The 25,391-nt window shown below is 56.1% G+C and overlaps 1 protein-coding gene across 1 annotated transcript in view; it reads right to left on the bottom strand.

The window, feature by feature from the left end:
• The window catches only part of LOC147600344 (axonemal central pair apparatus protein HYDIN-like), a 39,467-nt gene extending 17,605 nt beyond the window's left edge, over positions 1-21,862 (bottom strand). The window contains exons 1-21 of the mRNA XM_086751234.1: positions 21,790-21,862; positions 18,677-18,740; positions 18,237-18,495; positions 16,182-16,325; positions 14,887-15,030; positions 13,738-14,051; positions 11,981-12,128; positions 11,069-11,278; positions 10,048-10,185; positions 8,192-8,369; positions 7,872-8,002; positions 6,679-6,812; positions 6,061-6,197; positions 5,077-5,204; positions 4,777-4,968; positions 4,241-4,390; positions 3,340-3,579; positions 2,893-3,061; positions 2,165-2,350; positions 1,149-1,325; positions 335-511 (exon numbers count right to left, since the gene is read on the bottom strand). Coding sequence (XP_086607360.1) covers positions 335-511; positions 1,149-1,325; positions 2,165-2,350; positions 2,893-3,061; positions 3,340-3,579; positions 4,241-4,390; positions 4,777-4,968; positions 5,077-5,204; positions 6,061-6,197; positions 6,679-6,812; positions 7,872-8,002; positions 8,192-8,369; positions 10,048-10,185; positions 11,069-11,278; positions 11,981-12,128; positions 13,738-14,051; positions 14,887-15,030; positions 16,182-16,325; positions 18,237-18,495; positions 18,677-18,740; positions 21,790-21,862 — 3,493 coding nt within the window. The remainder of the gene's footprint in view (positions 1-334; positions 512-1,148; positions 1,326-2,164; positions 2,351-2,892; positions 3,062-3,339; positions 3,580-4,240; positions 4,391-4,776; positions 4,969-5,076; positions 5,205-6,060; positions 6,198-6,678; positions 6,813-7,871; positions 8,003-8,191; positions 8,370-10,047; positions 10,186-11,068; positions 11,279-11,980; positions 12,129-13,737; positions 14,052-14,886; positions 15,031-16,181; positions 16,326-18,236; positions 18,496-18,676; positions 18,741-21,789) is intronic.
• Positions 21,863-25,391: the final 3,529 nt, after the last annotated feature.

Raw genomic sequence — 25,391 nt, 5'->3', positions numbered from 1 at the left:
CTGCCTGACGGCCCTGAGGAGCAAGCTGGATTCAGCTTTGAGGAAACAGGAGAACTCTCAGTAAGACACAAACAAGTGTGCTTCACTGCTCCTAGAAAAAGGAACCCGTGCCAAGAAGCTCAGGAGCAGGAAAAGTGCCCCTGCCGGATCCCGGAAAATGGAGAATTTTTTTAATACCCAGAGATGTTTGAAGAAACGGCTTTGCATTTCTACACGCTGCAGCCATGTTCCCCAAGAGACCCAAGGGCTGTCAAGCTGCTTCTCTGGAGCAAGGGAGGTGGATGGTCATGGTGGGTTTCTGAAGCGCTGCTGGGGGTCCAGCGTTTCTCCTTACCCGCACGCTCTGTCTCCTTGCGGCTCTTCTGCTCGATGGCAGCCCTGATGCACAGCTCCTGGGCACACAGCCCTGCTGAGCTGCTCCTCTTCGAGATGGCTTCCTCCACCACGGCATCGATGGACAAGCAGGCAGCGCCATAGTATTTGGACAGCGCGACCGCTGCCGTGGTCTTGCCTTGAGAGAGAGGAAGACTGCTTGGTGACACTTGCACATGAGGCATTGTCAGGGACAGGCTCTGGAAATGCCCCAAAAAGTATTTCACATTTTCAAGGGCAGGGGGAAAGCACGTGCCCCTTAAGGAGAGACCATGAGGGAGGCAGCCTGAGCATGGTTAGAAATGTGGATCATCTCCACCTCATCTTCAGCTGAGGACTTTGTCCCTTGTGGTGACCTCGACCCTGGGCCAGAACACTGCTTCCAGCCCTGTCCCACCACCACTCAGACTATTATTCGCTAGCCTGTGCTGCTCGCTGCTGTCTCAGGCAACCTCTGGGCACACTTTGAGGGTCAGTGTGGGCTAGGGACTGCTCCCACGAGGCAACATGGACCCGAGGCAATGTGGTCCCACAAAGCAACAGGAACATGGCCACACTGCTTGCGGGAACGAGAGCCCAGCTCCTAGCAGGGACACAAGATGAGCCACACCACCTGCATCAGCTAGGCGAAGGCCTGAGGCTGCTTCATGTACCAGCAGAGCTGTGGCTCACCTTGCTTCACTTCACTTGGTCAACCAAGCACCGTGGTCCACCAGGAGATATATGTCTCTCCTGCTGCCCCCCATCCTGGCAGCCACGGCCTGCCGCTCACGTACCTGTCAGGGGTGCCCCATGGACGATGACGACGATCCCTCTCCGGTTTCGGGCTGCGCGCCCTTCTGCAGAGAGATCGATGCCAAGGTGGCGGGCAATGGCCTTAGTGACAGGGCTGTTGTCCAGTTCTCCCGCTGCCTCCTTGCTGCTGGCGGTGCTTTGCTGATGCTCTCCTGTGCAGAAGCAGGTAGAAAAGTCGGTCTCCTGCCTACCTGTCATCCTGATCATCCTCCCATCCCCTCAGGTCCTGGGAGAGGAGACTGCTGAAACCAGCGTCACACCCAAGATCTCACCATGCCCTTCCTTTAGACTTGTGCAGATCAGGGTCTGCCCTAGATGCTGGTGAAGGTGCCTCTTCAGGGTACAGGAAATGGGGTGGCAGAATGGGGTGGCAGAAAGAGAACAAAGCAAGCAGCCAGCAATGCCTGAAAGGCCTGGGCCAAATCTTTCATGAACTGTCGTCATGGGAGATTGGTCTCAGGTCCTGCTGAGTAAGGGGACACAGGCAGAACCAGGCATCTTACTCAGTCCCAAGGCAGATCGCAAGCTGAGGATCAAGCCATTATCCAAAAGCCGGATGCTTGAGGAATATTACTAGCAGGACATCTGGCCGGGCTCTGAATTCACCAGAACAGCATTTACAAAGAGTTCCCACCTTTGACCTCAGGAGGTCACCAAAAGACAACTCAGCTTGCAATGCCACGTAGGACAGCGAGCGCCCTGCCCTGCCCTGCCTAGCAAAGGGAACAGCATCATCCTGATCCCAGCAGCTCCTGGGGGCAAACATGCTCATGTGGCAAAGCTGGGGAAAACCTCCCTGGCCTCTCCCTTGTCCCTGCCCCAGACTCCTCCCGGGATCCTGCAGACTTCCCAGAGAAGAGCGCATTCCGGGCCTACAGGAGTGAAGGTGGCCCCAGGCTGCAGGGAAGTGATGGAGCTGACACTCAAGTCCTCCACTGAGACCCCTTTGCCACAATGGACATAAACCAGGTGACGAGCTTAGGGTTGTTATCTGTCCCGCATCTTTTCTCAACGCCTTCCTCCTCCTCTTCTCCACATTCAGCTTTAGAGTCTACCTTGTTGGACTGGCTTTCATCAAAAATGGAGGAGGGAACGACCGAGCTGTGGGATGAGATGGTGTGAATGATCCCAGCAGAGTGCTTCCCTCCTTGAGCTGACAGAGACCGGACACTTTCAAAGTTTGCTCAGCAGGAAGGACACAGGGAGGGAAGAAGAGAGTGAACATGCTCAGGCATCTGCTCTTTGCCATTTGACACTTTGCACAGCCACATGCAAAAGACACAAAATTGCCCAAGGAGGGAGACTCCCAAGGCACAGGGAAGTCTGTCCAGGCTCTGGCTGCCCTCAGGGGAATTTTGAGCTTGTGCTTTTGTTGCTGGGAAGAAACAAATCGGACATAGCCAGTGGTATTAGACCTGGTCCGACTGTCTGAAGAACTCATCCCATCCTACTCTTTGTGGATGAGGGACACAAGGGGACATCCTGACTACTGCCCCAGTCCACGGCAGGCAGATACGAGCTTGCTTTGGCTGCACTCAGGGCTGGCAGAGGATGCGTGTTACAAGCCACAGATTTCCACCTGGAAATTCCTCCACCAAGCTAGGGAATGGGAAGCTGCTAAAAGCATGGGCTTTCCATGGACAACGAGGTCATGGGGAGCTCAGGGTGTGTGGGCTGAGCTCCCTGCTGTGGCCACACTCAGGAGAGCCAATGCCAATCCCTCACCGTTGTCCTGGCCTGCTGCTTCCCCAGTCCTGGACTGTGCCTGCTCCTCTTCCAGCCCCTTCTGGTCCTCATAGTACTCCAGCACCTCTGGGGGCAGCTTCTCACCCGGGGCACGTGGTGGCAGCAACAAGGTGTTGTGGCGATCGTAATCCTTCAGCGTCCGCAGGATCTGTGTGCATAGGGAAAAAAAAACGTAGGTGGGATGTGATTCTTGACCTTCATCACACGAATAGACTCCCCAGCCAACCCATCTTCTCCCTCATTCCTTCCTCCCAACGGCACGGACTATCCAAGCCCCTACACACCTGCCAGCAGAGGTGGCCAACCCTGAAATGCCACCAGGCTTTGCCCTGGGGACTGCCTCCACCCCCCTGGCACGAGCCTGGGAAGGCTGGAGCGCTAGGAAGCGACGGGAGTGTGCCCATGGGACCAGACCTTCCCTCTCACCTGCTCCTCAGCAAGGTACTGCTGGTCGAACTCCAGGGAGTAAAACTCGATGGGGAAATCGCACGGGTTCTTCACCACCACTGTCCCCTCTGCCCCGCGGCTGCACGGCAGCGATGGTCCCAGCTCCAGCACCGAGGGGCTGAACTCCAGCTGTGGCTGCAGCCCATGCCCCGACATCTGCAGCTCGAGCTGCTGGCTGCTCTGGCAAATGTTAATCTTCACCTTGCTTCTGTAGGATTTCTGCAAAGAGAGAAGCACAGAAAGCTCCTCCATGAAGCCCCAGGTGACAGGGCCTCCCATTCAAGCCTTCCCCAAGGTCAGACTGCCTGGGAACATGCAGACAGGCTGGGCCAGGGCCATGGGGACTGCTGGCAGCACAGCACTGCAGGTGACTGTCCTGCCGTGCCCAGGAGGGTGTCTGGCGGCTGTTTTGTCTGCTGGTACCAGCAGCGGGATTAGCCTCGATGGGCCCTTCCAGCGTTATCCCCTGTGAGCACGCCACGTGCTCTGCACCAGGGCAATGCAGCCTGCAAATACGTCCTGGCAAGGGGGAAGATGATGGGAAAGAGGCAGAGTTCCCCATCATGCACCCACAGGTAGCCACACTGCAGTGCCCTGATGCTCGCTGTGCAAGCTCCCCATGGGGATTTCAAAGCCCCTCTCAGAAGGCTGTGCTGCAAGGGAAACCGAGGCACAGTGGGGACGGGGCTTGCAGAAAGCTCCATGCGGAGGTAGACCTCATCTCCTCCTCCCCACGCTGGGCTCTCGTTACCACACTGCCCTGACAGACCTCCTGGGGGTGAGTGAGCAGGATGAGTCCTGGTGTGCAGGGGAACCGCATATTTGTTTATCAGATGGACCTAAATTGGTCTATCAGGTGTTTCTGCCTCACCAATCTCACCTCTTCCACAGGTGAAAACCTGACTTGCACGTGGCATCGCTGTCCTGGAGCGAGGACTCCAGCTGGGGGCAGCACCTCAAAGACACAGGGCTTGGCCTTCAACTCCTGGAGCAGCTTCCGATGCACGCGCACCGACAAACGTTTGTCCACCTGAGCACAGAAACCAATCGTGTGAGGTCTCCTTGGTCTGTGAGGACAGACTCTCGGTTCCTGCAGTGCTCTGAGATACTGTCATGGTGCTGCGAGCACCCACGTCCAAACCAGCCACAGCCACCACTGGCCTAGAACTGGAGGGAAAATGTGCAGGCAGGGTGCGCAGATGCACTGTCAGAAGAGGAGCAATGGGTGAAGCTGGCAAAGAAGTGAAGCATCAGCTAGTGAACAGGTGCAGGCAAAACAGATTTGCTCTGTACCTCTAAAGCTTCCTCAGGTGGGCTGTAGCCCAAGGGCTCAGGCAGCCACAGGCGCAGAAAGGGCAAGAGGGGCAAAGAAAGCCCAACCACGACGTTACGCGTTCCACGGAGTCTGTGCTTTACCTTCTTAACAGGCTCACTCCTGGTGGTGAACCATTTGCAGGGGACCTGGAGTGGATTGTGGAGCTGGATGGTTTCTTCCTGGCACTGTCCGCACTGGACAGTGGAGAACTCCACTGTATCCTTGGAGAGGCAGAGGGACGGCACAGCAACGTTGGCACGGAGACGGACGTGAAATGTGGGGCCCCCTGTTACCTAGTGAAGGACAGAGCATCCCGCTGAAAGCCCAGGTGACATCTGCTGCTGTCCCAAGCTGCCACCTGCCCTGAAAGGTGGTGAGGGAGGTGAGGAAGCATGCGGTACCTTGATGGGCAGGAGCACGTCCACCTCTCCCAGCGGCAGCTTGGCACTTTGTGGGTCGAAGCGCACCTCTAAAGTCTCTGTCTCCCAGCAGGGCAGACGTTTCACACGGGCAGGCTCCACACTGAAACCTTGAACAGATGAAAATAAAGCAGCTGAGAGGCACAACCCACATCAATGTGTCACAAGCGTGTTAAGGCCATACGAGTGTCCTGGCTGCTGGCTCTCTGAAGGACCCCTTGGCTTCTCCGGAGAAGCCTGCCACTCTTTCTCCCTTCTCACCACACACGGACAAAGGGTTTTCACAGCCAGAATCCAAGGTCCACACGGTAAAAAGGAAATCTATCATTTCAGGACCTCCAGCAATTTCTTCTTCAGGCATCCCACGGAAGGATGCACAGACCTCTCCAAAGGGGAATTTCCAACTAAGATCCCTCCATGCCATGGTGCTCCCTGGAAAACAACTTAGAGGAGACACCTGACCACCCCTCAGACACAGCGAGTCACCGTTGGATGGCAGTGCAGCCTTACCTCAAAGGCCTGCTTCAGAAGCCTGTTTCCATACAACACAGGACCTCACAGGCCACGTTCTCAATAAAGGCTGAACACAAGCGTGACATCTTTATGAACTCTAAGCAATGCACTTCCAAACCCCAAAGAGTCCGTCTGCTTGTAACACAAGCCCAGAGTGCACAAAGAAACTCAGATGACACTCCTGGCAGTCAAGAGCAGAGGTTGCTGAGAGGTGACCACGCTGATCAGCCCATCTAGCCCCCAGGGAAGTGTTAGGGCAGTCACAGGCAGGCCAGGTCTCTGGGTCCTGCTGGCCAGGAGAAGTCAGGCTCCAAAGCAGCAGGTAGAGAGGGTCGCAAGGAGGAAGAACTAGACAAAGAAGCACTCAAAAAACTCCCCATGGCCAGCAGCTGAAGCTACTTTGTCAGACAAGGCTCCTTCAAGCCCACGAGAAGTCTCTCCAGCACTGGTTACCTGTGTCACGCAGGACCTGTCCATCGGCATGGAAGGACACAGGGAAGTGGCCAGTGTTGGTGATCTTCACGCTGTGCGTGTGGATGTCACCAGGAATGACGGAGCCAAGGTCCAGGACGTACTCGGGCAGCTGAGCCCTGAAAGGACGAGTAAGGACAGTTCTTAAACCACAGCCTGGCTACGTTTCCAAGTGGGTGGACGATGCAAAAAATGTGGGTATTTCTGTGTCCACTGCTGTAGAAACTCAGCTCTAGTCAGTGAATCCCAAGGCCTGACTATCTGGTAGTAAGACTTTGGCAAGTCCCAGGGAGTGTAGGTTCTAGGCTTCCTCAACTAGCAAAGGGACCTTAAAATAAAGTTACTTTAAAATGGATACTGGTCACCGCTCGTGTGCTATGAAAAGCCACTGCAGACAAGTTCACTGGACCTCCACTGGTCTCCGTGGAACTGCTGAGCCAGGGGTACAGCCCAAGCCTGAACTTGCTTCAGGACCCTGAAATAGGATTTGCCCCCACCGCTCTGCAACCAGATCTGTCCCCAAAACAGCAGCAGCAGGGCTGCGCCTCTGGCTGTTACCCTCGGGGTGCCTGGAGATAGGCTATGAGAGTCCCCACTGACTTGAGAAGGCTCTGACGAGAAGGCTGGTCAAAGGCTGTCTCCTCCGGGGGATGGGAGGCAAGAGCTTTCTGCTGTGCCAGGGCGTGTTCCTCTACCAGCATCTGCTCCATCTGCATCTGCAGCCGAGTGTCCAACTGATGACAAGGAAAGACAGTGGCTGGTTAGCAAAGGTCCTTCCCAAGGCACAACCCTGTCTCTGAAACAGGATCCCAGCCTGCTCTTGTGGAGAGGGGTGATGGGGTCCTCCTGGCTCACTGCTCAGTGTCTGTGACACCTCCTGCTCTCTTAGCCAGGACCTTATCTCTAGGGAAATGAACTCCAGCGCCTTCGCCTGCCCGTCACTGTTACAAAAGCTGATCTCGTCAGAGAGGCAGACGGACAAGCCAGGAACCTTCCAGTGCTCCGAGTGCCTACGCACAGCCGGTGCCAAAGCAGGTTGGACAAAAGCTCTTTTGAAAAGGGAACCTTTTGTTGGGCCGGTGCCACTTGGAGCTGAGCACCGACAGCACAACCCCAGGGCACAAGTCAGGCTGCTGCGATTAACTCTGTAAACCTGGCAGGGCTTGGGTTCAGAGAATCCTAGAATCCTGGAATGGTTTGGGTTGGAAAGGAACTTCAGAAATCATCCAGTCCAACCCCCTGCAGCGAGCAGGGACATCTCCAACCAGATCAGCTTGCTCAGAGCCCTGTCCAGCCTGACCTTGAACGTCTCCAGGGATGGGGCATCCACCACCTCTCTGGGCAACCTGGGCCACTGCTTCAACACTCTCATCATAAAAAAAAATTCTCCTTATTCCTGGTGTGAATCTGGCCTCTTGTAGTTAAAAACAATGACCCCTTGTCCTGTCATGCTGCAGGCCCTGTTAAACAGATTGTCCCCATTGTTGTGAGCCACAGACACCCCAGCCATGACCTGCAGCGCCAGCACAAAGAACCATCAATTCGATGCCTTGAGCAGGGTCTTCAGGATCCCTCCCTGGGGCAGTCAGGAAGCTGGTGCATCTATGGGAGGGACAATGCCCCGAGGTGGGCAGCCCATGGGCAATGCTGAGTTGATGCATGACCATGGGCAGGTGTGGGCAGGGAGGTCCCAAGTGCCAGCAGGACCCCAGGAAGCCTGCTGTGGGGTGCAAGGGGCCCAAAGGACACAGGGGGAGCACCCTGTGCCAAAGAGGGAAGCAGTTGTTCCTCACCAGACTCTGCGAGTTGTCCATGGGTGGCTCCGCTGCCGCAGCCTCCCTCAGAACAACTGCTTCGTCCCTCTGGCTGTCTTTTTCCACCTTTTCTTTCGCCTCTTTGAGCAGCTTCTCATATTTTTCATTTCCTGAAGGAAGAGAACATCCACAAATACAAGTGTGGGCACAGCGCCATTCCCATTCAAGCTGGGAAGCCCCATTCCCCTAACGCTGGCCTCTCCCAGAAACACATTCCTCAAGCAAGATGCCCTAGGGACATATAACATGGGGGAAAAAAACCCCAGGGCCTTCCTGGGGAGCAGACGGGCAGTGCTTACCTTTGACGTTCCTGGGCAGGTCCAAGCAGATCCTGGGAAAGCTCCCCTCTCCTTTCAGGGAAATTTCTTCTGGCTCCAGGTGAGCCACTCGGATCTGGAAAGTCCTGCAGAAGCCTCCAGGCACTCCCGGCAGGTAATAGACTTTGAGAACTTTCCGCGTGCCAGGTCCAACGTAACCCTGCAGAGCGCGGGAGAAGAGGGAGGGAATGCACCAAAGAGGCTTTGGTGGAGGGATGGCTCAGACGATAGACATGCTGCCAAGAGAAGGCATGTTCTCCAGGCTCAGAAAGGGTCAGACAACATGGCCTTCTGGCCTTCTTCTGTCCCAAAGCTCACATCTCCTGCACCAGGATGCACTGTGTCCTTCAGAGGGCTCCTAAGGCTGCATTCCCACAGCACTGCCTGCCCTTTGCTCAGCGTGAGCACAGCTCTTCTGCTCACGAGGTGTGCCCTCTGCCAGCCAGAGCCAAGCTGAGGGAAGAAAGGCTCTTTTGCCAGCCGCTACGCAAGATGAGGGAAGTGCCCGCACTCTCAGACGGGCCGGCAGCTCCTGTCCCAGCACGTCAGCGGTGCCCAGGCTGGTGTTGAGCGCCGACGTATTCACAGATCCCAACCAAACGTCTCCTGCCTGTGTGGTTGCACCCAGGGTGCTCGAGTCTCTCCAGACTCACAGTGATCTGCAAACGTACATCTCTGGAGAAGCAGGAGCCCAGTGCAGGAGGAGATCCAGGGAAGAAGGTGCTGCCAGGAAGGCCACCTCCTCTCTGGGCTTCCAGAAGGGCTGTCGGAGTCCCGGGCTGGGCTGACACCAGCCAGGTCAGGAGCAACTACAAGCAGACAGCACCACTGCTCGAGGTGACAGGACATGGTCTCAGCTTTTGCAGCTCGCCCTCTGCACACTGGGCTGGACCCTCAGCTCCCGGCTCCCCTCCACGCTGCAGGGAGAAGCTGCTGAGCGGGACACATCCTGCCACTTGGTCTCCTGTGCCCTTACTGCAGCACACAACACAGCTGCAGCGAAAGCCAGCCCTGCCAAGCTGCCCGGGCCCATGAAGCAACTACAGCAACCACTGCCCGGGCCCAAGCAGAGCTGTGCTTTCGGGAGCTCGCGGGAAGGGGGCATCAGCGTCTCAGCCCTTTTCGGAGACAGGCATGAGGAAATGTGAAAGCCATTTGGCTTCCTCTTCCCATTGCACAAAGGGACATAGATAGGAACACTGCTTCAGCTCAAAGACACCCACGCAGAACGGAGAAGCTGGGATGGTGGGGTGCTGCAAACTCCTCTCCTTGCTATTCCACAGCCCCGCTCCTCCCTGGCCCCCCTCACTGCCCCACAAAGCTGCTGCAGAGCAGCAAAGCTGGAGCAGTGAGGGACCAGTACAGGGGCTGTCACCATTTCTGGCAAAGGACCTTCACGCCCAAACAAGAAAGTATTTCAGTCTCCCCTGCTTAGTGCTGGCAGGGGGCAGGCAGGGTTTGTGCAGGCTCGCACCAGGAATAAGTCCTGTCCAATCACACAACCGGGGGAAGGCGACCCTCAGCAGAGTCTGCGCCATCCGGCTCCAGCGCCAGCATGAGCAGAGAGCTCAGCAGCTGGGGGCCAGAGAGCTCCCCAAGCACTCGTGCCTCCCGCCGGTGGGTGCTGTGTGACAGCAGGGCCACCCGCCAGCAGCGGCCGTTAAGGAACTCTCTCAGGCCCGCACCTGCTTGACCCTCTCTGCCCCCCAGCAGCAATTGCTTACAGCCCTGTCTCTCCTGGCTGCTTCTGTGGGTCTTGTCTTTTTTCCCTTTTTTCCCTCTCACCCTCTCCTGGGCAGCCTGAGACAGGCCCAGGGTTCATCGCTTGTGCTACTCACCGTGCTGGGCACAACCAGGGGCACGCCGGGCAGCGGGCTGTCTGCAGTGGCCGTGCTGGGGCTTAGCACCGCGTAGGTGATTCCCACCTTGCCGCTGTTCTGCAGGGTGAGCTCTGCTTCCGCGACTTTGTGAAACGGCTGAAGAGAGGGCAGAGGAGCGGGAAGTTACACACACCAGTCTGCTGCTGGGAGTCTCCTGCTGCTTGCATTGGGATGAGAGCAAATGAACACAACGCAAGAGAGAAGCAGGGACTGCAGAGAAGATACGGGCACTTGACTCTCCCAGGTCAGGCTGGGGAGCCCACAGCCACAGGGTAGCTCTTAGCCCTGCACAGGAACAGAGAGTGATGGCGGCATGCAGAGGGGCAATACCAACCATAGACAGATCAGTAATCAAGAAACCAAAGAGGATGCCAGCCCTCTGCACTTCAAGGTGTCATCTAACAGCTGGCTGAAAGAAAGGAGGAGGCACCAAGACATTTCAGAAGAACAGGCACCCGCACGCAAGTATTTGCAGAGCTTGCAGTGACAGCGACAAAGGGAGATGGACGTGCAACATGTACAGGGCCAACAGCTGGAAATATCTGGGGGGTTTTGAGCTGAAAAGAAGCAAAGCAGGGATCATTGTGGGACATTCTCTCCAGCTACAGTGACGGGAAGCCCAAGTTCACTTCCTCCCTGGTTTACTGTGTTGGTTAATCAAGAGCATGGAAAGAGAGCATCTCCTTGGACCTCAGGCTTTAGGAGCGGATCAGTGGATGGATGTCTTGGGGCATGTCCCCCTGGAGATCACCTCTGGGATCCTGCCTGCCCCAGGAGGCAGCATGAGTGACCTTGAAGAGGAGGAACTGCCAGTTTTGGGGGAGCAGGGGTGGAGATGGCCATCAAAACCCAGCCTGGATGCAGGACGTATCACTCAAAAAGTAGCTGGGAAGGGGAGAGAGCCCTGGACCTAGGTGGGCAGCAACGCGCTGGTGGTGGTTTCGTGACAAGGACCTCTGCCAAGAGAAGTGCACGGTACCTGCAGCCCGTAGTCAATCTCCATGGCGTCTAGGTGGTAGCTGATGAGCGAAGCCTCCCCACTCAACGCCATCTTGTAGGTCGGGCCTCCCTCCACCCTGCACAGCGCCATGGCGCGGGCAACAATGTTGGCGTGGCCAAAGAAAGTGAAGGTGACTCGCTGGCTCTCGCCTGGCTGCAGCACACCGTGCAGCGGCAGGATGTCGAAAACCTGGAAGCGAGGGAGGAGAGATCAAGATGTCGAGCACTGAAATGGGTGCAGAAGGGGAGCCGTGGCTTGGAGAAAAGGACAGACATGGCTGGAGGGACCTCTCCCTCAAACACAGGCAAAATCATCCTCATCTCAGCCTGCATCCATTCCACTTTCCAGCACAGTAACCACGGGAAAATTTTTCTCCCTTGCTCACTCATTAAGGCATTCATTAATACACTACACTGAAGTACTTTGGAGGTCTCCTGGCAGCAACAAATTCTCTCTGCTGCCTTTAGAAACAGGTTTTACTGCCTTTAGAGAAACACAAAGACTTGGAGGTGAGAGCCCTAGGAGCCCCTAGGAAGACTCCAGCCCAGCTCCTCTGACTCCTGATGCTTTGCACTCTCTCTCTGATTTGCATGCTGCTCTCTCTCAAGACGCTACAGCAAAATCTACTGCAGAAATTTCCTGCTGACCACTCGATTAGAGACAAGATGGATATGCCCTCCATGGGTGCAGCAGAGGTAATGCCCTCCATCAATCCTATGACACGTCCCGCACAGCCTCTCCAGTGACCAGTCGCTGCAGTAGTGCTGTGGGATGTGCTTGGAGGGGTGCAAAGCTGCTCTGTGAGCAGCATCGAGAGCCACCCGTGGGAGCGGGAGCTGCGTAACTGCTTGCCACACTGGAAATGCAGGAGAGAGACACATTCCTACTTACATCCTCTGCTCTCAAGGCGAGGGGCTCTGCCTCCCCCAGCTGCCTCAGTTCCTTCATCCTCACCGGGCTCTGAGTCTTGATCCTCGCCACGCTGCCCGGGGATGACGTGCCTCGCTGCTGGAATAGCGCTGGTGCGGGCAGCTGGTAACTGGTTGCAAGGAGAAGTGGAAGAGGACAGAGGTGAACGCCTTGTGGGGAGGTAAGAAGCGCAGCAAGAAAAGACACATGAACTGTGCAAAAAGGTGACACTGAGACACAAAGGGGCAGATCTGGACAGCGATGAGCTACAACAGACCCCCCAGTGCCCTCCTGAAAGCACCCACCCCTGCAGACTGTGCCTTCCACACCCAGAGGGCCTAAGTGAGAGAATCTGCAGCTCTACTGGATATTTCTCCTGAAATTTCCCTTGACAATTACCCACAGCTGTAGGTCCGTCCAAACAAGCAGCAGTGCTGGTAGTGTTCTCTAAGTGCGATCAGGCCGGAGCAGGGATGGAGCCTGCTTGTACTTAAACTAGCCTAGTCTAATTCAGCAGGAGATGGCAGAGGCCTCCAAGCAGAGCTTACAGCCCTGCTCCTCCTTCCCTGCCCACCTCCCTCCACCTGCTCTTGCAGACTTCCCTCTGCCTTTTAGGGTCTGTTCTTGAAGGCGCCGTGCATCAAGAAGGGCCACACTGAAGACTTGTTGTTACTTGGTAAGGCTCAGCTGTGAACGGGCTACCCCAGTTCCCAGGACTTCTCCCCCAAGCCCTGCTCGGAGCAACAGCTCATTTCCAGTTCCAACAGCTCGTCTCCTCCGGGCCAGATCCCAGTTCCCTCAACAAAACTGTTTCGTGGTGATCTCTTGTATTTGGAATAGCAGCACTTCCATGTCCAATGGTAAACTTGGCTTCGTTTCCTACAGCGTTACAGCAACATCGTTTGCTGCTGTAATTAAAACTGTCCAGACCAGACGTTTGCCCTGTGCAGAGAGGCCACAGCGGGAAAAACTGCTAGCAATGTGTTGAGAGATGGGCTCCAGCGCAACTGGAAGACTGGTCCTGGGCTTGGAACCCACAGGCCAGCGCTGGACAGCCCTGCTCGCCAGGGATGCTCAGACAAGTCCTCCCGCCAACATCTACAGCTGTACCCGAAGCCACAGCAGAACCTGCCGTTTGCTGTGAAACACTCAAGAGCTGGTTCGTGAAGGTGACGTGCACGTTAACAGATGGAAACTCACTTCACCAAGGTGCTGTTTGCCTCAGGCCACCAAGCTCTGAGAAAGCAGCTTTCCACGCCAGCTTTCCTTCCCAGGGGAACCAGTACAGAGGCTACAGCCAAACAGCAGCAAGAGGCTGGGACAGCAGCACAGCGTGCTGGTGGCAGTGCCGTTGTAGCTTCTTAGTAGGAGACGACAACAAACAGAGTTGGCAGGGAAGGAAAAGAGGCCACATGATACATCTGCTTGTCCAAGTGCCTAAGCATGGCTTTGTAGCTCCAGAAATAAAGCAGGATTCTAGCTTACGGCTCTGCAAAACGTGCTGGTAGTATCCTACAGCCCCTGCTTGGCTGGAGAACATTGTCTCCTTCCCAGCATCAAACTGGTGAAGATCACCTGTTTGCTGAGCATCTCCCCTGACCACAGCTGGCAGGTGTTATTTCCACAAGGCAAAGTGGAAAGCAGTTTGTCAGGTCCCAGGCAAACAGCCTTGGTCTTTGCCAAGGACAGGCAGGACATCAGGAAGAAGAGCTTCAAGGAGAGGGCAGAGGTGCACATACCTCCTCCGGCTCACGTGGCTGTTTGGCAGGAGCATCCAGTGGTACCGGACAGGAAGCGGGCTGCAGTTGGTCATCTCGACGCAACGCTCCTCTTCGGTGTCATTCAAGATGCCGCCAAAGTCCAGGGCCGTGGTCTGGATGCGGAGACTGGGAAAGTAGACCTCTCCCCTAACGGGGACCAGCTCCACATGCGGGTGCTCTAGAAACTGTATCTTCAGAGTCTTCTCTGCTACCCGGCTATTCAAATCCTTTTCATAAGCAGGGTTAAAGCTGATGAAGAGATGAAGCTCCTCCCCTACCTCCAGCTTCATGGGCTGCAAGGAGATGAAAAGCATTCACCACCAGCTGATGAAGTCCCAAGGTCTGAGGGCATAAAACGTGTCAATGCTCAAAGTGTGACCCCTACGTGGGCTTCAGGTCATGCTTCATTTTCTGGACAGTGTGCACCTGACCGCAAGCACCACAGCAGTCTTCTCTGAGACTGCCTCAGGCTCACATCTCTGTGCTCTGCATCGATAGCAATACAAGGGGGAAAGAAATATTGTTCTACTGTACTCGGAACCCACCAAAGCTGTATGCTGAGTACATCACCAAAGCAGCACTCTGGCAAGCCAGGGCCTTTTCCCCTGACTCTAGAAAAACTTCTTTATCCTCACACTCAACACAAGCACAACAGCACTGCGTCCTCACCCTTGCCGGGGCTAGTCACCAGCACGGCACAGAAGTGGTGGCCGTGCCTACAACAACACGTGTTTAGCAGGGTCCACGTCCCACACCTTCCACTAACAGCAGGGCAGGCACCAGGCTGAAGGCAGAGCTGCCCTCCAAGAGAGCAAGCAGCTCCAGAAGTGGTCTGAGGATGGCGGCTGGAGAGCTGGGACGGCTTCCAAGAGACGCCTTTACTACCCGGCTTGCCCAGACCTAGTTGCCTGCTGCCTTCTCTCCATGTCTTAGAGCCAGGTGTGTTTCCCCAATTCAGATGATATTCTGTTTCCTTCAGCAGCTCGTTTCAAATCTGATTTAGTTCAGGCCAGTCTACTGCTGACTCTAAAGTATCAACTTCTCTACTGGAGGGCCTCCCACCAGAAACACGCCACCACACTCCTCCCTCTCCAACACCCACCAGCAGGAAGGTCCACGGCTGCTCACCTGGACATCTGCAGGGAGGGGCTGCCGGTGCGCATCGCAGATGAAGAAGGGTTGCTCTAAGGCCAGGACAAGGCTGACTGGCAGGGAGGAGTCGTTTTTTAAAGAAAGAGACTTGTACTGAAGGCAAAGGACATCACTGGGTTGCTACAGAAACAGAAGACAAGGGGAAAAAGTCAAGTTCAAGTGGCCATGGACCTCCTTCCCTTTCTGACGCATTGCAACTTTTTCAACCCCAGACATGCATACATCTCTATTTACGATTTTCATTAGTTTGTATCCTTCCAAAAGTTTTTCCTCTAAGACTATCAGATGCTCTCCATGTTCAGAAACTGCAGCATCCCGTGTGGGGACAGCGGAGGGAATAGGATTTACCCTGTAGTGGAGAGCCTGCAGTAGCCTGAGGTTAGTTTGGAACATTTACACGCACACACAGTCAGCGAGAAACCTCAGCTGCCCGGTAGCAACCTGTCTCCTGAGGCCCCTGCTACAGGGGGCATTGCTCTGGGTTTCCTGCATGGTTTATAGAAACCAGACAGTGTCTGGGAAACTAGTGCTGTGCGTGCTGATATCAAACAGCTGCAGTGCCATAGCCCTCCATAAATCGGAGCGCGTGGCGTCAAGCACACCACAGGCAGACATCAGGGAGAGCTGAAAAGCTTCTAATTAAATCTGCCAGCTCACAGGATTTTGTGCTTCTCAGGATGCCTGGGAACCAGAGGAGACACCTGAAAACACAGAAACTAAACACTGAAATATCTTATCTTTGTCAGACACCTCATGGGAGAGGGAAAGTTCACGCAGGAGTTGGGATCCAGAGACTAAAGGGCACCTGCTTTGGGTTGTTCTCAGCGCTGCAGCTGAAGACGTCTGCAGGTCCTTTGAAGAAGGTGAGTGTTGGGGAAATGCGAAGAGCTAGCATCCATACCAATGTCAGAGAAGGCAAAGAGAGACAAGAGATGACAGGTTTTGCTCATCACCCTGAGGAGCTGACAGCAATCTCAGTTTTCCTCTGCTTCCCTACAGGATCGCTATTCAGACTTCACCGTGCCTTGGAGGATCCTCAAGAACCTCCCTTCACACTGACTGCAGAACCTTGTGTCTCTCTGGATGTGGCCATGATCCCCTTCAGCGCAGCAGCTGTCATCTCAGTTTTACTTGGCTGAAGTTAAAAAGAAGTCCCGTCTCTGACTTGGAGAAGCTCTTTCATTTCCTCCTTGAGCACAAGCACACGCACCCCACAGGCTTTCAGGCCTCGGCCACGCTATTAAATGCCAGGATGCAGTCCCGAGACTTACCTTCTCCACCCGGAAAGTGATTGCCCTGGAGGACATTTGCAGGACGGGAGCAATGAACTCGCACGTGACGTCCATGTGCATTATCTGCCTCTTCCTTCCCTCCCTTCCCACGATGGCGTGACACAGCAGCCGCTCCTTCACCACCTGTGTGCAAGAGTCGCAGGTCACCCGGCGGGTGCTAGCACGGCATCCAGAACACACCCTGCATTTACCATCACCCAGCCACGGACCGTACTGCTGCCATGAAGTGACAGCCACTGGTCTCCTCAAGAGCCCCCTTTTCTTTTGATGCTGCTTCCTATTTATTCTGCACGCCAGTGTCCATAATGCTACACCCCAACGTCCACAAAAGGCACCTGTGAGTCACCTGCTGCCTACAGCCGTAATAATCCCTGCCACAAGGGATTATTGCTTTGATGTGCCCCCTTGCTAAGCACAATACGTACGGAGAGCTGTTGGAGCTGATTAAAAATATAGAACCATATGAAGGGAAGGAGGTGCTGGAAGGGCCAACGCCAGCAGACCCTGCCTTGGAAGCTTAGTGGAAAGGATCCATGGAAAAACCCAAGGAGCCAGCCTGCTTTCAGGTCAAGAGGGGATCACTCGTGTACTCTGCCCTCCTAAAGCACCCCAGGAAAGAGAGGTCTTGCCCTTCACAAGAAAAGCCTCTGCTTAAGCCAGATGCTCTTACATTCAAGACTTTTTCCTCATTTCCCATGGTTTCACTTCTCCAATTCCTCCTTTCGTTTCTCACTCTTCCTTCTTGTACAACACCACAACCCAACTCCTCCTCTGAGCCTACAGCCTTCCAAATCATCTGTGTCGCACGGGCAAGGCAGGGAGTTGGGCTTCTGACCAGCCTGAGGAGTATTAAGTTCTCAAGACCCAAGGAAGGTGGAAAGCCCACTCCCAGAGTCTTGGCTTTGACTGCAGGAGCCACAAAGCCACAGCTGTGCCCACAGATGCCCTTTCAGCTTTCCAGGCAAGACACCCTCACCAGTGCCCTGAGCACTTTATTTCCTTTCTGGTACCTTTGTCTCCTCTTCAGCTAAACCTGTGGGCTCAGAGCTGCACTGGGACAGTCTCATCACAGTCAGCGAGGGGAGTAATCAAGTCTTCTTCAAGCTACCACTGAGGCAACGCTTTCAAACAACCTTCAAACCACTCATACCAGCAGGAGCTTAATGCAGATTTAGTTCCCATTCCCTTAAACATCTGTGCCCAGGAATGCTGCAGGCAGGGAATGCGCAGCAGGGTTAGCCGGCAGCTTCTCTGCGGAGCTGGATTTCCCCTGGAAAGAAGGGGCCTGGGAGGAGAACAGCCAGCAATCCTGCTGACATTTCCCTCTCTGAGCTGCCATCCAAGGGTGCCGCAAGACCTGGCTGCCCTTCGGACAGCGGGGCTGGCTGCGAGACTGGGGCAGGCAGTTATGGAAACACTGACAAAAGTCAAGCTGTCAAATACAGTGATCCCTGGGAACAGTTTCCCACGTGGGGACCGTCACTGTGATCACCAGAGCTGGCACAATGTGCTTGTTTTTCTCCTCCAGGACTTAGAGCTAGAGCAGCCCTCTGTCCATCTTTGTCTACAGAGGAAAAAAATGTCGTTCCCAGACACTCCCTCCCTTCACCGGTGTTTTGTTTTATTCGCTGCTTCCCCCAGAAGCTTTGCATTTTTTTTTGCATTTTTCTTTACTTTCTGCCTGTGCTCCTAGTCAAAGTGTAGCATCTTTTCTCTGCCTTTCCCTTCCACCTCAGCACGTGACACCTCGTAACCTGCCGTTTGCCCCTGAGCTAGTAATGCTTCCTTCTGCCCATCTTTTGCTAGCAGCAAGGTGGGTTTATGGTAGCTACAGAAACATGAAAAAGCCTTAGCAACTGATGGTGGCCAGCAAGGAAAGCAACTGGTACCGCCATGGTGGCAGCTTGCTTGTGCCACTACAACAGTTCCTTGAAAGCACTTGCTCATTTTCTCAGGGAAATGTCAAGGGGCTGCAGAAGAAGTCCCAGCGCAGGTGATCTGATGGGAAAGGCTCAGCCCTCGGGGCAACCTCACCTGGGGAGTGCTGGAGAAGCCTTCCAGCACCATCTCCATGCTCTGGCCTGGCATCAGCTCCATCCTCAGAGGATGGAGCTTAAACACAGGGCAGGCAGGCTTGCGGCTCTGCAAGGAAGCTTTGCCCTTGGTGTCTGTGATGGCAGGCAGACGGTCACACCGGTGAGATGGGGCAAAACCTTCCATTGTCCCACAGAGATGATGAGTGCGTCCTCCTTTCTTCATTGTCTTGAAAGAGTAACAGCAGCACGGAACCAAGCTAGAAGAGAAGCAGAGATGGAAAATGTCATGGGAGCTGCCATTTCCAAGGAGTCCCTCAGCCTCAGCACCCCCACGGCCTTAGCGCACTGCACACTGCGCAATAAAGCCACCTCCAAAAAGGCTGACCCAGCTCAGAGCTTCAGCAAAAGCCAGACCTTGGCTGCCCCTAAGTTCATCACCATCCACTAGCTGGTCTGTTTGCCTCACGGAAGAAAAGCTGCGTGAAGAACATCATCTCAGTTGCTGTGGACAGAGCAACACCAGCCTTTGGCGCTTGAGACCCAGAGCATTTTTCCAAGGTGCTTCCTGCAGGTCTCACTGCTTCGGATGCCGAGCTGGCCTGTCCTGGCTGCCTGGATGGCGGAACAGCTTGGCTGCCGTTTCACCTTCCCCTTGGGAGCTGCTGCCTCAGCTGGCTTCCTCTGAAGATGCTATTTGGGAGCTGCAGGGTTTGCAGCCTCATCTGCCCACCTGGATGCTGGGCTGGCCCCCGTGGTGGGGTCCCTGCCCTGGCACCAATGTTATCCACATCGGCCCCCCATCCCTTAGGGAACAGCCAACCGCCACTGCCCCACACCTACCGCCCTTTGCCTCAACAGTGCAGCTGCTTTGAGCTTTAGGAAGACGCACTGTGAGAACACAGGATCAACAGACGTTTCCCCGAGATTAACGCTGCAGTGACATTGTAAGATAAATAACTACAGCTAGACAGAAAGCAAAATGAATATGCAATGGAAATGGATTCCTTCGTGTACAAGAAACACTCACTGTGTCTTTTAATAGATTCACCTCAATAACCCGGTTTTGCCCACCCAAGGGATGCCCATCCTCAGGAGAAGGTTATTTCCCCCTCCAGTCTCTCTTCTGGAGCGCGCGCCAAGGGAAGCTACTTTATCGCTGCTGGCTCCCCAACAAGGGTGGCCAGGTTTGCACAAAGGCTCAAGGGCAGAGGAAGCCAGGACTGCTCAAATCCCACCGCAGCAGCCACGTGGCTGGGCGATACTGCTGAGAGCATGAAGAACAGCTCCGCAAAACCGGTTGATCAAAAGCACCAAAGTCTTCTTTCCCAAGAGTTAGGTAGCGCTTCTCAACAGCCCCTGAAGGACTGAAGCACTCACTTCTGTTTCTGGAAGACGACAACCAAAGCAAAACCTGTCAGCAGAGCTCTGCCTGCTCCCACAGAGAGACCACAGCCACTGAGCCTCCTGAAACCACCCAAACATCAGCACCAGATGCAGTTTTGTCTCAAAGGCCAGGGATCCACACAACCCCAGGAAGGCAGACAAGAGAAGTGGCCTCAGCGACCACGTAGGATCCCACCAACCCTCTTCTCTTGTCTCTGCATCCCGTGCGGAGCCCATCACTAGCCTCAGAGGCACCCACTGCTCTGCCGTCAGCCAAGGGCTACCCAGCCAACACCTTCATACCCAGCTGGCAGCTGGCAGGTTTTCATTGACATTAATGTACAACTTCTCCTGGGATTCATGCTGACACAGGGGAGCTCGCTTGAAAAGGAGACCTGATGGCTCTGCTCCGGAGGTGAATCTGCAAGGCTGCTAACTGGCAAAGCTCATTTATCAAAGCTTGCCAACGAGCCGCGCAGGACGTTGCACCCGACAAACTCTTACAGAGGAATGGTGCTAGGCTGTCTGGATGGAGCCAGGCGTTGCATTCCCCAGGGGGACCCAGCGCAGACCACCATGCCCTGCCAGGCCAACGGCCCACTCCACAGCAGCACGATTTCCCTTTTGTTATCACCTTTTATTCCAGTTCCTCTGTGCTTTCTCCCTGCGGCACTGTCACCCTGCAATTCAGTGCAAAAGCTCCAGCACAGCTGAGAGAATGACCAGGAGCCTGGTGTTAAACCTTCCTGCTCGCTCTTTAAACAAACGCCGACTCTCAGCTGACACTGAGGTGGACCAAGCTCCCTTCCAAGAGGCTGCTGGAGATCCACAGCTCCACATGCTGTCATGTACAGCTATGGCTCCTGCCTTAAGGCCTTACACTACGACTGTCTCTTCTCCCAGCATTTCCCTCTGCTCTCCTGCCTTCCCAACTTGCACCAGCTCTGCCTTTTTATTCACTCTTGGCCGGGCATCTGGCCCACATTTCATTTTGGTTCACAATGCATCAGAGCTCCCACGCAGCTGGCGACTTTGGAAGGGAAGAGCAGAACCCAAAGGACTATGAGTGGATCCCCAGGGCAGCAGCCAGCAGCCAGACGCGCGGTCAGAGCTGACTGTGCATGGCTGAATCCAGAGCAGCAGGTGAGCGAAGCCGTACCACTCCTGAGGGGCTCCTGTCAAGAGCCCATTCCAAGTTCCTGGAAATCACAGGAAGACTCCTGTGGGGATCAGATTGTCTGAGAAATCTGCACCCTCCTGGAGCAGTCCAGCCTTGCTGTTTTCCCTAGGTGTACGCAGGAACCGCTCCCCAGAAAATCACCCACGGGTTTAAAACGCAAGGGGAGTCGCGGTGAGTCAGCTTTGCAGTCCCTTCCAGCTGGGCCAGCTGTTGCACTTCTCATCATAAGCCTTCACCGCATTTTATAGACAGAGCAAGCACAAATAATCTCACCCCTCATTGACAGGCTGAGCCAGAACATGCAAAAGGCCACGTGCAAGATGAGGAGGGCAACAGCAGCAGCCGCGAGGCAGGCAGCCTCTGTCCCCTCCACATTTAACCCACAGCCTGGATGCAGCCTGGATGCAGTCACAAGGGAAGAAAGGAAGAAGTTTTGGCAGTTTGTCTTTTGGGGAGCAAAGCTTGCTCCCTGTCCAGCTCTGCGGGGGAAGAAGGGGCTCCAGCTCCCAGGCCCTGACACGGAAAGCGCTGCCGCCCCCAGGTGCCTCTCAGGCAGCAGCAGAGCCCCCACTCTGCTCCACAGGCCACCTCACCCCTCAAATCCTCCCCCAGAAAAGCAGCTTGGTCGCAGGGGAAGGGATCCCACAGGAGGGGAGCACAACCTGCTCCCAGGAGAGCTTTGTCAGGCCCGAGGTGGCCCTGGCCCAGGCGCAGCCCTGCCTCTCTCCCCCCTCTCACACAAGGGGTGCCCCCACACCGCTGCGTGGGACAGGGGGTGTCAGCCCTCCGCGAGCTCCCCCACAGCCCTGGGTCTCTGCCCAGCCGCGCTCCCCAGCCCCTCCTCCCGACCCTCAGCAGCCTGGGCTCAGCGGCACCGACGGCTGCCCTCCCTCTTTCAGAGGGGACAAGACGCAGCCACGTCAGCACGGGGGTGCTCACCAGCATCCCTCACCTTTCCCACGCCGCGGGGACACCGAGGCACACTCACCCGCTTGATCCCAGCTCTCAGCCGGACTGTTGCCCTCGTTCCCGTAGCAACAAGGGCATCCCAACACCGCCATGGCGACAGCAGGGACACAGAGGGGAGGAGGCGGCTTCGGAACACCATGGCGGACACGGAGGCAGAGGGGACGGGGACGCTAGCGCCCACCCACTCCCGCAGGAGCAGCGCACGCCATCAGCAGGGATCTCTGACCCGCTCCTTGCTGCCCCAGCGCCACAGAAACCAGCCGCACTTCCCTCCTTTGCTGGGGCAGGCACACCAGAGCGCCTGGCTAGCAGGGCCTCATCTCACAGCAGCAACAGCAGCTCAGGGAAAGCACACAATGGCCACTGCAGGCATCTCTGACATTGCCGCCAGCACAGCCTCCCCGCTCCAGCACAGCCACATCCCTCGGGGTGTTACCCTGAAACACAGCAGCGGCCAGAGGAACTCATGGCAGGACCCAAAGGCTTCCTCCCAGCTCTATCACCTGTGCCAGGGCTCAGACCAAGCCAGCTAGCCTGCAGGACTGACCGTGAGCAGAGCCACACACCACCTGCAAACACCCACTCTGGCCCAATATGCCAAAAGCCAAGTCCCACACAGCCCACAGAGGTGCCAGCGCTGCCCTCAGAAGGGGCCAGCTGCTCTTCTCTCCGGCACGCTTGGTGATAACTTGGACCCTGCTTCAGCCCGCTGCCCTGCTCTGCTGGCACCTCGCACCTCCCAGCCTGCCCGTGGCAGGGCTCTGGGCACAGGCTGACACCCACGCGCACAGCCCAGCACAGCCGGCCCTGTCGCTCTCACAAAGCACCCCGAGAAGCACAGCCTGACACACACAGCTCTCCACTCTCTCCTGAACCCAGGCTCCCCCTGACTCCCTCACCCAGGAGCTCCACACGGCCTCCGCGCTCCATCGCTCTGCGCACCGGGGCTCCCTTCAAACGGATGCGTTTCACCCGAGTGCCCCTGCCCAGGGCTCTTGGGCAGGCTCTGGCACGGGGCTCAAGGGAGGTCAGTGCCTGCTGACTGTGGCTCAGATCCCTCATCTTCATCTCACGGCCAGAGATGCTTCTGCAGCTAAGGAAACAGAACTGCTTGGCTGGCCGTCACGAGCACAGCGGGAAACTCCAGTTGCATAAGATGGCAAACCAGAGCACTTCCAAACCAGGTCTCTGCAGATTAACTTCTGCTTCACAGGGAGCATCGCCGCTATTTCAGTAAGACTCCGTCCTTCCTCAGAGCAGCAGACAAAGGACAGCGCCTTCAGCCCCGTTTCACCAGGCAGACATTGCCATCTGGATACCACGGCCTGGTTATTTCCCTGCATGTTCTCATCCAGATGAAGACCCCTCAAGACCTGACAGAGGTTGCAGCAGCTTGAGGCAGGTCAGTCTTTCTGGCCGTGATCTACATTAGCAGCAGAGAGAAGCACCTTCACCTCTTCTCTTCAGGGCAGCAGTATTCCCCTGGGAACTCCTCCTGGCTCATGACATGGGGCAGGGTCACACAGCCAAAGGATCTGTAGGCACAAGGCAGGGCTTCACACAAGGGCAGTTGGGCCAGGACCTGGAGAATTCAGATGGCTCAACAGCACAAATCCAGGCCCAGAGGGGCCCTTCGGGGCCCACGAGCTTGGCAGAAGCGGCCGTTTCAGCCACAGGCACAGCTCTGTGTCCCCACAGACGCCGTGGCTGGCACTGCCCACACGCCAGCGCTCTCATTTCAAGGGACCCCACCTCCCTGGGGCTGAAGCAGCAGCAGCGGCCTCTGGCCTGGTCTGACACCAACCGACGGCGCTGCAGACGGAAAGGCTGGGGACGGATGGGCACACTGTGCGCTGCAGAGCACTGCGCCCAGCTGTTCTTGCAGGAGCACAGGCCAGCGGGTGAATTTGGCCTCAGCGCGCAAGAAATCCTCTTTCTTCTGCCGGCCAGGCCGCTGCGCTGCACAGCTCGGCCTCCATCTGATTGGCGGCCCGGGCTGTCACTCTCTGCAGGCACAGTGCCCGCCCTGCCCCGGGGCGATGCTTCCTGGGATTGGCTCTTTGCTCACTGTCAATCACGTGACTTGGCCCCGCCTACTCAAATGGCACTGGCTGTCCTGGGCCCACTGGCGCCCCCCTGACTTCTGGGCGGGCGTTGCCAGGCAACGGGCTGGGCCTCCCGCGTTTAGGCCCTCAGGATGGAATTTGGGCCCCCAGAAAAGGCCGGGGGTCAGAGCAGACGGGTTGGGACCCGAATAGTGAGGATTTTGGCCCTAAAAGTGGGGCGGTGGGCACTGACAGGATGGGCTGGTGCTACAAATGGCGCTTTGGGCCCTGAAAACGAGGGGAACCTCTTGGTTCCGACCCGAGCTGGCTTTGGTGCCCAATGGCTCCGCGCCGTGCACCACCCAGAGCCCTCAGCTGCTCCTCTGGGACACGCCTGCCAGCCCCGCCACCAGCTTTCCTGCCCTCCTTTTGACACCGCGGGTATGGGACAGCGAGATAAATTGCTGTGGGTAATGAAAGACACATTGTCCCTTAAAAATGAGACTTTCCAGATCACGACTCGGAGAGGCTGTGCCAGCCCAGAGCACACAGGAGGTGCCCACCTCTGTGCACGGGGACAAACTTGGCAGGATGCGAGTGCTTTTTCGTGCTGTGGGCTGTCTCAGGAGGGGGCAGGTTGCCTAACGCGCCTCTCCCCTTCCTCCCCTCCGGGTTCTTGTGCTCCAGTGGGGCAACGGGGGCTTTGCTGCAAGGACACCCCGGGTCAGCGTGACGCGCGGATCAAACTCTACAACTCGGAGAGAGTTACAAAGCAGGCATGTTTATTCGGCGCCGGGTGCGTGGGGGATCGCTCCTCCAAAAGCACGCACACCGACAGCACATTTTATCCAAAATTTATCTGGTGCAGGTACACACATCCATAGGATTGCACAATACAGACATACATGTGCCTGAGCGAGGCGGGGCTATTAAAAAACCACTTGCGTTAGCATTTCAGAGCTGTCTCTGGTGGTCGTTCCCTTCTCCAGGGGTCTGATCTTCCTGGAGATGAGCTTCAGTCGTTCACCCACGCTCTCCTTTCACTGGGGCATTTCAGCAGTTTCCGACTTCTGACCGAATCTGAACTGACATTCTGTCCTTTGCTAGACATATCACTCCTTGACAAATACCAGTTTCTTGACAAATTCCAGTCCCTGACAAGCTGAAGTGAGTTTCAAGGCAAACAGGATTGCTAGGCATTGTCTAGCAGTCTCCTAAACCAAGCGATATTTCGCAGGCAGTCAGTCTCCCAAATCAAGCGATATTTCGCAAGCTGTCAGTGTCCTAAACCAAGCGATATTTCGCAGGCAGTCTCCCAAATCAAGCGATATTTCGCAGTCAGTCTCCCAAATCAAGCGCTATTTCGCAGGCAGTCAGTTCCCTGTGCCCGCCCCGGGCACCCTCCTGCGGCCAGAAGGAAGGACGGAGCCCTCGCTCTCCCCAGGGCGGCCGACCACGGCCCCTCCCTTCTGTCCCGGGGGCTCCCCAGCGCTGCCAGGCCCCGCGGGGCTGCAGGGCCCAGCGCAGGCCGAGGCGCCAGGGCCTCCTGGGGCTCAGGGCAGCTTCAGGCGTCTCT

The sequence above is a fragment of the Chlamydotis macqueenii genome, chromosome 6 (genome assembly GCF_036417535.1).
Source record: "Chlamydotis macqueenii isolate bChlMac1 chromosome 6, bChlMac1.mat, whole genome shotgun sequence".
NCBI classification, from domain to species: Eukaryota; Metazoa; Chordata; class Aves; order Otidiformes; family Otididae; genus Chlamydotis; species Chlamydotis macqueenii.
The sequence above is the reverse complement of the archived record's forward strand: the minus strand, read 5'-3'. Positions and strand labels throughout refer to the sequence as shown.